Source organism: Astyanax mexicanus, chromosome 14 (assembly GCF_023375975.1).
Source record: "Astyanax mexicanus isolate ESR-SI-001 chromosome 14, AstMex3_surface, whole genome shotgun sequence".
Lineage (NCBI taxonomy): Eukaryota > Metazoa > Chordata > Actinopteri > Characiformes > Acestrorhamphidae > Astyanax > Astyanax mexicanus.
Genome location: NC_064421.1, coordinates 40,103,615 through 40,117,081, shown reverse-complemented (window position 1 = coordinate 40,117,081; position 13,467 = coordinate 40,103,615). Strand labels below are relative to the sequence as shown.

At 38.1% G+C, this 13,467-nt stretch overlaps 1 protein-coding gene across 4 annotated transcripts in view; it reads left to right on the top strand.

Annotated features, from left to right (window-relative positions):
• The window catches only part of plekha1a (pleckstrin homology domain containing, family A (phosphoinositide binding specific) member 1a), a 30,320-nt gene extending 17,611 nt beyond the window's left edge, over window positions 1–12,709 (top strand). For 2 of the 4 annotated variants that reach the window (XM_049463928.1, XM_049463927.1), the window contains exons 8-12: window positions 662–730; window positions 3,983–4,047; window positions 4,171–4,234; window positions 5,227–5,316; window positions 12,309–12,709. In XM_049463928.1, the coding sequence (XP_049319885.1) occupies window positions 662–730; window positions 3,983–4,047; window positions 4,171–4,234; window positions 5,227–5,316; window positions 12,309–12,629 (609 nt within the window). In that variant the 3' untranslated portion in view covers window positions 12,630–12,709. Of the gene's footprint in view, window positions 1–661; window positions 731–3,982; window positions 4,048–4,170; window positions 4,235–5,226; window positions 5,317–8,331; window positions 8,403–12,308 lie in introns of all 4 variants that reach the window. The other 2 variants (XM_049463930.1, XM_049463929.1) reach the window with 2 other exon arrangements.
• Window positions 12,710–13,467: the final 758 nt, after the last annotated feature.

Here is a 13,467-nt window from a genome sequence, read left to right as displayed (position 1 = left end):
TATTTGGGTAAGAAAAGAGCTTTTGTTTATTTACAGTGAGCCTAGATTTTCAGATTTCCAGTAAAGCTGGGTGCAGCAATATTATCATTAGCAGTTAACTGCTAGTGCTAGCTGTGGTTAGTGGCTAATGCCGCCCGACAGCGCTACACTAAAGAAACCCAGAGTGTTCTGGTAAGCCAGAGCAATATAAGCTAGTGGATCGCCCCACGTAGTTTGTGTTAACACGAGAAATACGCAGACTACAGGCCGATAATACTCACTTTTGAATGGCGAAAAAGCTAGGGCCTAGTGCGCTGAGTGGATAATGCTAATGCTGCTCCAGCAGTGCTAGCTGGGGTTAGCAGCAGGCTACAAGCCGATAATACTTACCTTTGAACAGCAAAAGAGCTAGCACTTAGTGTGGTTAGCGGCTAATGCTAATACTGCTGGAGAACTAAACTGAAACTCTGTATAACACTGTACTTCAGTGAAATGGCTTTACTGCTCCTTACAACCTGACTGGTAAAATTCATACATACAAGGCGCACCAACAATTTTTTTGGAAAGTTAAATAATTTTAAGCGCTCCTTATAGTAAACACGGTACGTAATAAGCTAATGCACACCAGTGTGTGAGTGTTTGTTAATTCATCACTGCTCTTTTTGTGTCTGTATTTTACCAGATGAAAAACTGGAAGCGAAGATACTTTATTCTGGAGGAAAACTCCATGAGCTACTTCAAATCTGAACTTGTAAGTTGTTCTATTTAAAATGTTTTACAAGTTTTTGTACTATGCTTTCATAACACTTTAAAGCCATATCTGTGCTGCCCGTTGTGGGTGGTAATGCCTTAATGCTATAACCTATTACTATTTCACCAATTTTACACATGAAACTGTGGATAGAGGATTGTTAAATGCCTACACAACTTCAGAAATGATTAAATTGCGGATGTTTCAAATATGATACATTCTAAGTAATGTTCATATGTGTTATTTAATAAAATAATTTAATTATTTTTCTTCTAGTTACTTAATTTTAAAATAACTGGGCAAAATATCAAATGCACATAGTTTTAAATGATTAGAATTAAAAAGGCCTTGTTTCAGCCTTTATAGGGTTAATATCCCATTTCACTTGAAATCCATACTGTTGTAGTGCAACAAGAAAAAGCAAACTATTCTGAAGTCTTGTGCTGAGCGGCATTATTTGTTGGAGTGATGAGGAGAGAGAGAGCGCCACCTACCCACTCAGAGAGAGCAAGTCCAATTATGCTCTCTCAGGGCTCCGGCAGCGGACGGCAAGCTGCATGAGCAGGATTCGAGCCAGCAATCTTCTGATCATAGTGGCAGCGCTTAGCCCACTCAGAGCTTGTAAAGTCTATAAACTTAGTGGTGTTTCGTGTATTTTTTTTTTTCCATTTTGATATTAAGAAAGTGGTCTTAAAAATAAAAATAATTTAATTGCATTTTGTCATGATGGTTTTGTGATGGTTCATAAAAGGTAACAAGGTCTCCATGTACTCCAGACTACACCAGACATGTTTTGGCTGTTCAGCTTCGTTTGAGGAGGAAGATTATCAGTTTGAATTTTGGATGAATAGGGTCAGGATTCACCTGTGCTTTCAGAGCAGGTGTGCTGATCTGGGGACTGTTTTTTGGATGAAGATAACTCATAGAATAATGGAGGGATCTGAAGCTAGGTCAGCACTGAGATTCCTTTTGAACTGGCACTGGGGGATTTTTTGCCTCAGCATGTACACTGTGTTTTTGCTTGCTTATCTACGCGTGTGAGCACACATACCCGTTTATGTCTGGGGCAGATGAGATGTTATCATGATGTACTCCACCGTCTCAGACTGGTTCAGCTGCTTTTTGACAGAATTGGTTTCAGAATACTCCCATCTAGAGACAAGTTATTTTTTTGCTTTATAAATAAAAATCCTGCTTAACTGAATCATTAAGTTATAGACATAGTCATTCAGACTGGGTTTGCTGTGCAATTAGTGTTTCCATTGTTTCCCAGGTTTAAGAAGGTTTTACGTTATTTTAAATATACTAAATGGCAAAAGTCATGTGACTGGATCACCACAGAACAGGTATTACTTGTTCTTTAATACTCAGGACCCCACAGAAGAGACCACCACAGAGCAGCTGACAATATAAGCAGAGGTTACACTAGCTGTTGCATTTAAATAAAGGAGGTAGAATTACAGTATATTGGAAAAAAAAACGTGATTGAAAGTTGTCTGTTTTGCCATTGAAACCTATGGGGATGGGTGGGGTTACACAGCTTTCTGCAATCGAAAAGGGGGCGCCCGACCTGTGGTGGCTTCACTTTTGAGCTTCACTGCTGGAGTTTTTAAACACCTCAGAGTCACTGCTTGACTGAGAAAAGTCCACCAACAGCAACAGCGTCCTGTGGGCAGCGTCTTGTTGGCAGCGTCCTGTTGGCAGCACGTTTTGGGCGACATCCTATGCACACTGATGAAGGACTAGAGGATGACCAACACAAACTGTGCAGCAACAGATTCAGAGCTTCTGTCTCTCACTTTTTTACTTCATCTACAAGGTGGAGCAGCTATATGTAGGAGTGTGTAATAGAGTGGAGGAGGTGAATGATTAAACACAGTGTTTAAAAACTCCAGCAGCACTGCTGCTGCATCTGATCCACTCGTACAACCAATGCAACACACACTAGCACCTCATGCACCTCCACAATCATGCTAATCAGTGCTAATCACTGCAGTGCTGAGAATAATCACCCATCACCCAAATAATAATAGCTGCTCTGTGGTGGTTTTCTATCCCTTGGGGTTCTGAGCATTAAAGAACAGGGTAAAAAGAGGATAATAATAAAGTATTCGGAGAAAAAGATACAGCACTACAGTTTGTAATTATAGATCTATAATAGGGCTGCACCTATCGATTATTCTAGTAATGGAGTACTCTACTGAAAAATCGATTCGATTGATCGAGTTATCGGATAAAACATTAAATAAGAGATTTCAAAAATAATAAGAAAATTTTCTTAATAATGAATGACCATTTGGTTTAATTTTTAAATTCACAACATACATTTCCACATTGCAAACACAAATAGAAATAAATAAAACACAAAATAGACATCAATACCACAAGCAATAATTTAATAATTAATAATTTTATAAATGAAGTTACATTATTTTAATTTAGGATTAGTATTAAAGTATTAAATATGGGGCATTAATCAGTAATAAAGGCATGACCATTGACTTTATGTTGTGCATCTTTGCTAAATGACAATACAATAGGTTCATGAGCAGGTAACTTTAACATGTATTTATTTAGCCACATCATATGCAATATTGTACCACAGTTGGTTCTGACCCTGCAATTTGATTGGCTGAGAGGCATTCTATGATTGGCATTATCAGCCAGTATTGCACTGTAACTGAAGCGCTCCGTGTATTACTCCATCACATACAGGTAAACTAGCAACGACGCAGCGCTTACAAGCCAAACAGCGCAGCTACAAACAGAGAAGCATTGGAACTATTTTAACTCGCGGAGTGTTTATAACCAAACATCGTATTTTCTTGTCCACTTTAACTCAAATTCTTTCAATAAGCAGAAAAATAGAACTGAACTATAATTGCAATAATACACTTGAGGTTTGTGCTATAACGTGTAATATCGGCACCGCTGTGTTGCGGTCGTAGGCACTAGACTGCAAGTCAATATTACACGTTATAGCACTCCCTCTTGTGTTATTGCTTAAATAAAATTACATTTTCATTCTGTTGCAGTAGTGTATTCTAGGATATATATATTTTATCGTTATCACGAAATACCATGAAATAACGTGATATGGTGGTTGTTTATGAAGCATGCACCTGTAGTTTGCAGTGTGAGTTTCCCTGACAATCCATCGTTATGTTCCTTAGTTGAAGCTATGAATGCATTGTTGTATCAATGAGTAAATATCTGATATTCGCTCCATTCTCACCCTCTCTGTCTCTGCAGGAGAAGGAGCCTTTGAGGATGATTCCCCTTAAAGAGGTTCATAAAGTTCAGGAGTGTAAACACAGGTGTGAAGAAGTGGTGCAATCTCCTTCATATATTTATTACTAGATAACATTTCATCAGATCGCTTCATCAGATTTCAGATACATGATCACTTTTCACTTCACGTTTTTCATTTTGTTTGACAGTGACATATTAATGAGAGATAACCTCTTTGAAGTGGTCACCATGTCCAGAACGTTTTATATTCAGGTAAGAGTTGATTGTTATATTGTCATTGATTAAAACGTGTGTCCAAAATATCTTAACTTTTATCGTAAGTTAAGAAAAATCGAGTGAACCTTTCCGAATTGCCTGGATTTCTGTGTTGATTGATAAGAAATCTCTATGGGTGTTTTCACACTGGCATTATTGGGACTCTGGTTCATTTGTACCCTTGGTGCAGTCCGTTTGGGTGGGTGTGGAAACCGTAATCACACTTAGTTGCACACCGAAACAACTGTACTGAGACCCAGGACCAGATGGTTGTGGTGAGAACATAATCCAGTCTTGATTCGACCCAACTATCAAATATTCTAATTATATTTGAGTATAAGGCACAGTTTAACCTGATTAATTAACCCAGATAAATACTACTCCAATGAACACAGGCTGTCTCTGATGCTGCTCCATGCTAATCTGTTTTCACACTGATCGCTGTATGTGCAGCACTTGCCGATCATACCAGTGCCACTGAGTATAAAGACACATTTGCATAAACACCATGATACCCAATAAATTCAGTGTTTCAGTGCTGAAAATTTAGTCCTGAGTGCTTTCAGTGTTAAAGCAACTTCACACTGCACAAATAAACATGGCGGTCTAGAACACAGAACATTCTTTCTGTATATATATATATATATATATATATATATATATATATATATATATATATATATATATATATATATATATATATATATATGAGGACAATGTGCTTGTTTGTTTGGGCACATGTTGGTTCAATTAGGTTTGTGCCTGTGTGAAAACAAACCAAAACCGAGGATTATATAAATTTACAGTTGTCATTTAAAATAAAATAATGGATAAAAGAAGTAGAGACATAAGGAAAAACAAATGCTAAGGCTAAGTTAGCTCAGCTATGATAAATTACTACGTAATACCATATGTGCCTCTTTATTGTATTAAATTGTGTCTTTAATATAAATCTACTTTTTTTTCTTCTCTTCTTCTCCGGATCTCAGGCGGACAGTCCTGAAGAGATGCACAGCTGGATTAAGGCCATTTCGGGAGCCATCGTGGCACAGAGGGGCCCTGGGAGATCTGCTGCATCTGTATGTATCCAACAGTACACACCCATACATCAGAGTCTAGTCTCTCTCAGGAGATTATTATTATATATATATATATATATATATATATATATATATATATATATATATATATATATATATATATATATGTGTCTGTATGTGTAGCCTTACACTTACAGCCTGCAGAACCTTCAGCTGCTTTATAATTAGTGCATGGTTTTAATTGTAGACATCAGCATGAAGTCTGCACTGCATGTGAGCTGCTGTGTGCCGGTTAAAGGAATACGTTGGCAAAAAAGTCAAAATACCAGTTACTCCTTTATCACAGATGGACATTTTTGAAGCTGTTTGTTATAAACGCTGTATTAGAGGTTATAATCACAGGACACCGCATGATGCGATATTATCCCTATATGCTGCCTATGATATCGACGATATCACAATACTGTGATTCTACAATTCTTAATATATCCCAGCGTGAGTAATGAGGCAGTAACATTAGTAACTCAAATTGGAAGGCAAGTTTATGTTTCAGTAAATGTATCCATGTTGGTGCTTTGTATCGATGCAATATCATATGATTGAGGTGATATGATGCATCACAATATTAATAGATTGTCCCACCCATGTTGGAATATGCTACTGCAACAAAATAAAAATTAAATCTTATTATTGCATATGATATGGCACACCCCTAACTGAGATATTAAAAAAATACAAGAATTTTATCAGATTTGTAACAGAAGTCAATGATCCAGAATGTCATGATCCTAATAATGCACTTAAAGTAAAATAAATGATACTGGACAGATATAATCTGTCACTAGTAGATATATAATGGGAAATGAGAACAGTGGGAATTTGTCTTTTGTTAAAAACAGCAAACAGTAGTATCCTGATGTGATAATTAGGGCATATTATATATAGGGATATAGGGAATATTTCAGGGTAAAATATTGTTCGCGATATACACAAATATTGGCGATATTATCGCGTGCGATCCGATATGGCACACCCCTACCTCCCACTGTGCTATGATGATGTAAGCTGATAGTCATGTAACTTTCTTCTTGTGTGGAGGTCCAGCTGCCTGTGTTTAGGGCAACTAATTCTTTCCCAATTTTGATATTTTGCTGTTTATAAAGTTTTGGCACTTTGTCTAGGTTATTTCTTGGTCTTGAAATTATTTAGAATCTGTCTTGTCTTGCGTTTTCTGAATGAGGTGAACTCCAAAATTGTTGCTATAACATTAAAAGGTTCATTATACACTCCCTATCCAAAAAAAAAAAAACTCACCACAAAAAAAAAATGTTGGTCTGCCTTTAGCTTTGATTGCAGCACACATTCACTGTGGCGTTGTTTCAATAAGCTTCTCCAATGTCACAAGATTTATTTCAATCCAGTCTTGCATTAATTAATTTTTAACCAAGATCTTGCAGCAGCATTGATGATGGTAGAGTCTGACCAACCGCTGCATAAAGCAGCACTTCTCCAGATCCAGCTCCACATCCCAAAGACTCTCAATTAAGGTTAAGGTCTGGACTCTGTGGTGAACTCTCTCTCAATCCATGTGTGAAAATGATGATCTCATGCTCCCTGAACCCTGAACTCTTTCACAATTCCAGCTGCATGAATCCTGGCATTGTCAATTTTGGAATATGGCCGTGTCATCAGGAAAGAAAAAAATCTATTGATGGAATAACCTGGTCTATATTCAGTATATTCAGGTAGTCAGCTGACACCATTCTTTCAGCACATACTGTAGCTGAACCTAAACCTGCAGACCAACTGCAGCATCAACCACACATCGTTTACTTCCTTAAATCCAGGTGGAGACTTTTTTATTTATTTTTTGCCAGGCAGTGTAAATTTATCTGAATTTTGGCTATATATTATTTATTGTTATTTTTACAAATGTTCTATTTATATTTCAATTAATATTGAATGTACTATAAATTACTACTAAATTTATTTATGTATTTATTTTTATTTTATTTTTTGCTTTTATGGTCTTTGTATGTCTTTGCGACTCCCACTCTTAGGGTTTATTCACACCAGCACTATTTGGTTTGGTTAAAACGGGCTCTGGTTGGTTTGTGCTCTTGGTGTGTGTTTTTTTTTTTTTTTTTTTCTTTTTTTTCAGCAGTTGTGAAATCAGTACTCATACCAAGACCCGCTAAAAGAGGTGGTCAGTTAAAACACTAACATTCTCTCTGCTGCTGCTCCATGCTAAGCAGTTTCACACTTAACAGTGTGTGTGCAGCGTTCACTGCTTGTGGCCATGCAACTCTGTTTACTACAGGACATCCCGTTGAGTTGTCTGCGTCTAGCTTCACACTGCACAGATGGTGCACGGTACATGGTGCTCTAGAACACCAGACCAGACAGCTCTGTCCAATCAGAGGAGACGACATGCTTGTGTGGTTTATTGGTGCATATTTTGGTGCGTTTAGGTTTTTGCCTGTACAAAAAAAAGTGAACTTATTAACTGATTCAGAGCAGAGAACCAAACTGCAGGTCTAAAAACCCCCTTAGATTCAGATTCTACTCTTGTGGTCTTCACTGCAAAACTACTTTTTAGGACTGTTTTTGTTCTGATTTTGAAACCAGGGTCACTCGTTGCTTCTAGGTGGTCTTACTTTTATTGCAATATTGAGTTTTCCACCAGGAGGCGCCACATGAACACCCTTCAAATTGTGAAAAAAAAGGGAAGAAGTTGGGTACATATTAAAATAAATTAGACTTTTTTTGTCTTGTATCATTCCTTTAATGTTTGCTTTGATTAGAAAAGGAGAAACATCATATCAAGTTGTTACATGTCCCACAGTCGCTCTGGCCTACCCACGCACAGTTACACACACACCCACAGGGATGGATGCTGGGAGTGACTGCAGTGGTCTGGAAAGAAGAGATGTAATAGAAGCAGAACGAGTAAAACCTCTCGTTCTCTCCCCCAGTCCTTCTCTCCATCTCTACCTCCTTGTCTGTCTTGTCCCCTCCCCCTTTTCTCTAATGTAGTGCACTGTGTTGTTTCAGATGCGTCAGGCAAGAAGGCATTCGAACCCATGTATTCAGAGGTACACACCACGTGTCACTCAAGGCAGCACGTATGTGAGCTCCACCCGCTTTGCCCCGCCCCTTCCTGTACCCTTTCGTCTTGCTTAAGAAAAGCAGCTCATGCACACATGCGCACAAGCACACGATACACACATAACCAATACACATCTTGATCATACCCATAAGCTAACCAGATGAACTAATCATGCACACAGCATTTTACGCTTTAAAGCTGAGTATTTCTCCTGTGCTAGACTCCTTCCTTTGTTCTTCTCTAGCGAGTGGCTCTTAAACTAGTTTTGCAATCTAATTATCATTAATATCATGAATTATTAATGGCTCATTAATGACCGTTTTATCATTGGTGTTCATGTTAATTTCCCCCCCCCCCCCCTCCCCAGACCACTGCAGTCACTACCCATGCCCTTCTGTAACACTTGACTGTCACGGTTTCCTTAAGCTCTGTATATGATGGATTTAATTTGATTCGATTTTTATTTGAGAAAATGTTGATCTAAATTACAAAAAAAAAGCATTAATATAAACAAATCTGTGATACTAAACCAGTAAAACACAGATGGATTGTGTGTAGAGGTTGTAAAATAAATTAAATAAAATTAAGCGTTTGTTCCTCATTCAGCATCTCTTGTCATAACTGGTATCAGTTTACTCTGTTTGCTACCTTATCTCAAATGTATTGTTTTCGAGATAACAGGACTGTCATAGTAACTTTTATTTGCATAAAGTTCGCCTCGGCTCAACTTTTTCATTGCATCTGATGCCTCCCATTCAAAATGAAGGGGATAGGTCGCTGTGCGTTGATGCAACGAAGCAGTGCTAATGCAGCGTAATGCGAACGATTACGTAGGAAGGAGAAACAGTGCAAAATTAAGTGTCTTGTTTTAAATGTAAGGGCCCTCAGAATTCTACAAATGAAGTGTGGAGCTACTTTGAGTTGGTTAATGGTGTAAACATAGAGTGATTTCTTTGCATGGGCAACAGTATGCCCCCATCACTAGCAGTGTAAGCCTATTCGGAGCATCGGCTAAGGGCTAAGTGATTTTGTTTCATTTTAACCCAAGTCTGTTTCACACCAGATTTCTCCTTTAATTCACGTTTATTCACTTTTAGTGTTAATATATAGATTTTTCATGTCGATGTGGACGAGTGGGTGAGATAAAGTGTCATTTTCCAGTAAAAGAAAAGATCCCAGCTTTCTTATTTGCAGTGTATTAACATAAACTCTTCTTACTGTGTCTCCAGCCTCAGTCTCCTCTCTTCTCTGCTCTCTATCTTTGTGCAGTAAAGGGAATCGGTGGGTGCTTTGACATGCTAACATTCCTCAGCTGGTGCTCTGCTCGCTCACACTGTGTCTGGTACTCGCTCACTTTCACCGCTTGTAATCCTCTACAGTTCTGCTGCTGCCAGTGGTCCCTCTATAGTCGTTTGAATTGAAGTTTCTGGACAAAAAATTATGTATTTACACATGTTTTTTTTTTTCCCCTGTATTTTCTGGTCAGTTGTTCTTTACTTTAGTTACAGCTTTAGTTCTGTAAAGGAAGGTTTAACAATCTTCAGTTCGTTTTTGCTCACTCGGTTACTTCCATTTCTCTACGCTTTACAGAATGGGATCCTCTTTTTAACATTCTCAGTTTTCTTAATGAAAACAGGTCAAAATAAGTATCTGATTGATTCAGGAACACTGTTGTTGATTATGGGTTACAGCCAATGAAAACCCAAAAGTCAGTATCTCAGAAAAGTATTATATTATATAAGAACAATTACTACTTTTGGCAGTGTGGGCAGTGTGCCAAGTCCTGCTGGAAAATGAAATCCACATCTCCATAAAAGTATATAATACACTGAGTGAGTTTCACATTTTGAATTCAACTGAATTACTGAAATAATGTATCCTTTTCAGTGATATTTTATTTTTTTGAGATGCATCTGTACATGCATATGCAATCGCTACATATTTATAACTTACAGAGAAATTAGACACCCTGGTAAAATGATATAACTTTATAATTACTACAAAATATAACTAGATTTAATCAATTAAATTAAAGTTTAAGTCGCTGACTTGGTCCTTTTCTTGCATACAATTAATATAAAGAGTGAAATATTGGCTGATACTGATATAATTCCGATATATCATCGTCCCTGCTAAGAATCTATAAAAACACATTTAGATCTTAACATTTGTTTGCATTAGACACATTATTATTGTATGTCCTTAATTAGAATATGCAGTATACAGTATTTATAATCTATAATCTAAAATGAATTTGACTAACCACAAACCACTTTAAACTCAGTGTATTATGTGGTATTAGTCAATGCACTGCAGTCCAGCTAAAGGTTTTCATAATTTTCTATTTTTTTTTTTTTTATTCTTTTCAACGTATTTGTCTGTATTTTTATAGAGCTTTGGAGCAAAAAAATTATAATCTGGCATGTAATTACATATGAATGCCGCCTGTCTTTGTTTAGCTTTTAAAGTCATTTAAAAGTTAGTTTTAGAGATGGGCAATATAACTTTTGTCTTGTACCCAGTATGATTTTATTGATCTACAGGCTCCAGTAAAAATGTCTTCACAAAAACATGTCTTGATGAATCTGATGTCAGGGATAATTCACGTTCATTTGAACTGTTCCTTTAAAGCAAGTATTGGAAAAGAAATCATGTGTGACTACTTTTTTTTGTCCAGCGAGTTTAGAATTGATCACAAATGGATTTGATTAATTGGGGAGTTTTTGTAATTATATTTGATCATATTAAGGTGGATTGGATGAAAGCTGCTAATAGCTCATATATACATATACATATATACATTTTTGTATTGACCATTTAATTTTGTATGTGACCCTTTAAAATTTTAACTGAATTATTTTTACAGTTCCAATTGTTGATCTATTAAATAACAATCTCCCCAGTTTAAACCAATCCAGGTTGTATTAATACATTTTTATCCCAGCTAGTCTTACAGATGCTACATATGACACATCCTTAATAATTTGGAACTCTCTCTCTCTCTCTCTCTCTCAATCACTCTCTCTTTTCTCTCCCTCCCTCTTTTATTTCCCTCTCTCACCCTTTATCTCTCCCCTCTTTCTTTGTTCCAATCTCTCTTTCACCCCCTTGCTCTTGCATTTGTCTCTCACTTCTGTTGTTTTCTCTCCTTCCCTTATTTTTTCCCTGCTTCACCCTTTATCTCTCTCCCGTCTTTCTTTGTTCTTTTCTTTGTTATCTCTCTCTCTCTCTTCCTCTCTGACTCTTTCTCTCTTACTTCTGCTGTTTCTTTCTTTCTTTTCTCTCCTTCCCTCTTTTTTCCACTCCCTTACCTTCGTCTCTCTGTCTCACCTCTGTCTTTCTTTGTCCCAATCTATCTTTTTTCTCCCTTCCTTACCCTTTGTCTCTCTCACTTCTCCCTCTTTTTTACTTTCTTTATTTCTCTCCCTTTGTTTATTTATTTCTTCCACTCTTTCTCTCATTCTCATTTTTCTTTCCCTGCCTCACCCTTCATCTGTTTTACCTTGTCTTTTTTGTTCCAATCTCTTTTTCTTTCTTTCTTACCATTTGTCTCCCTCACTTCTGTTGTTTTCTTTCTCTCTCTTTCAATATCTTTGTTTTTTCTCCCCCTCATTTCTGTCCTTCCTTCTTTTCTTTCCGTGCCTCACCCTTCCTCGGTGTCCCCTGACTCCCTCCCTTACCCCTGTATTTCTCTCACTTCTGCTTTCTTTCTTTCTTTCTTTTTTATTTCTTTTTCTTTCTTTCTTTCTTTCTTTCTTTCTTTCTTTCTTTCTTTCTTTCTTTCTCTTACTTAATTTCTCTCCCTCTCTTTTTATTTTTTTATTTTCCTCCCTTGCCCCTCACTTCTGTCTTCCTTTTGTCTTTCTTTTTCTCTCTCCATTTCTCTCTCTCTCTCTCTCTCTCTCTCTCTCTCTCCTTATAGGTGCACACTGTTGGCTCCTCCTCATTCTACTGCGCCCCCTCGCTTGGCTCCTCCCCCCGGAAGGCCAGCCCTGCCGTGCCAGTCTACTCAGAGTGCCGTGGTGCCGCGCGGCCTGGCGTGGGACAGCGAGCACTTCATGAGCCTGTTGCCGTTGCCCCGGCAGCACGCCCGCCTGTCACTGCAAGAGACCCGCCTCTCCAAGTGACGCACGAGTCACCGTGGCGCCGGCGCAGCAGTTTCGGGAAGTCCGACGCCCTGTCTCTACCGCCTGCTCTTCCTCTAGACCTGGACGATGTTGAGCTGCCTGTTAGCGAGGTCTAGCTCCTGAAGGTTCTGGAAGAATGTGATTTTAGCATAAGTCAATCGTAGAGGGATTCTTCAGTGAGGACGAGGAGGTGCCCTGAAATCCTTAACGGAGGGTTTGACAATAAGTGGTTGCCAGATTGTTCCCCTTCTCAAAGCCTCTTATAGAATCTGGGACCAAGCTAGATTTTTTTTTCTTCAGTAATATAAATACAGGGAGGATTGCCGTTGCTAAAAGCTACAGTTGCAGTTTTTTTTATTTTTGACTATTTTTGACTCCTTTTAACATAAGATGTTGGGAGTAGATTAGATGAATCCTGGAGAAGCTGAGATCGTAGCAGTGGCATGTTCTTTTTTTTAAATATATATATATACACCTAATGAATCCATATACACCTGGCATTAACATGCATGCGTCCTGGGTTATCTGATCAGAAGTTTCCAGCACAAAGAACAGATGTGAACTCCTGATCATTCCGATCATATCTGGAGGAGGTCAGAGATGCGTATGACCACATTATTTAACATTAACTACGTAACTCCCCCTGCTAAAACATGCGTAATAACCATGAGACCACACAATCCACCGTCCGCAGGGGTTAGCTGAGCATGCTACAGTAACTGGCTAATGGATAAAGGTGATAATAGTGGCTGGAGCACAAGACAAATTAGCTGCCTCGCAAGGAATTTGGGCTGAGGACTCTTTCCAAAGAAAACTGGAAGACTTTTACTGTAACTGTCCCCGCCCCCAGCCTCGCCTCCAGCTGAACAATCTATAAGCACTGACGGGAGACGCAGAGGTCTGTCACGATTAGGGCTGCAACTAATGATTATTTTGGTAGTCGACTAATCAGAT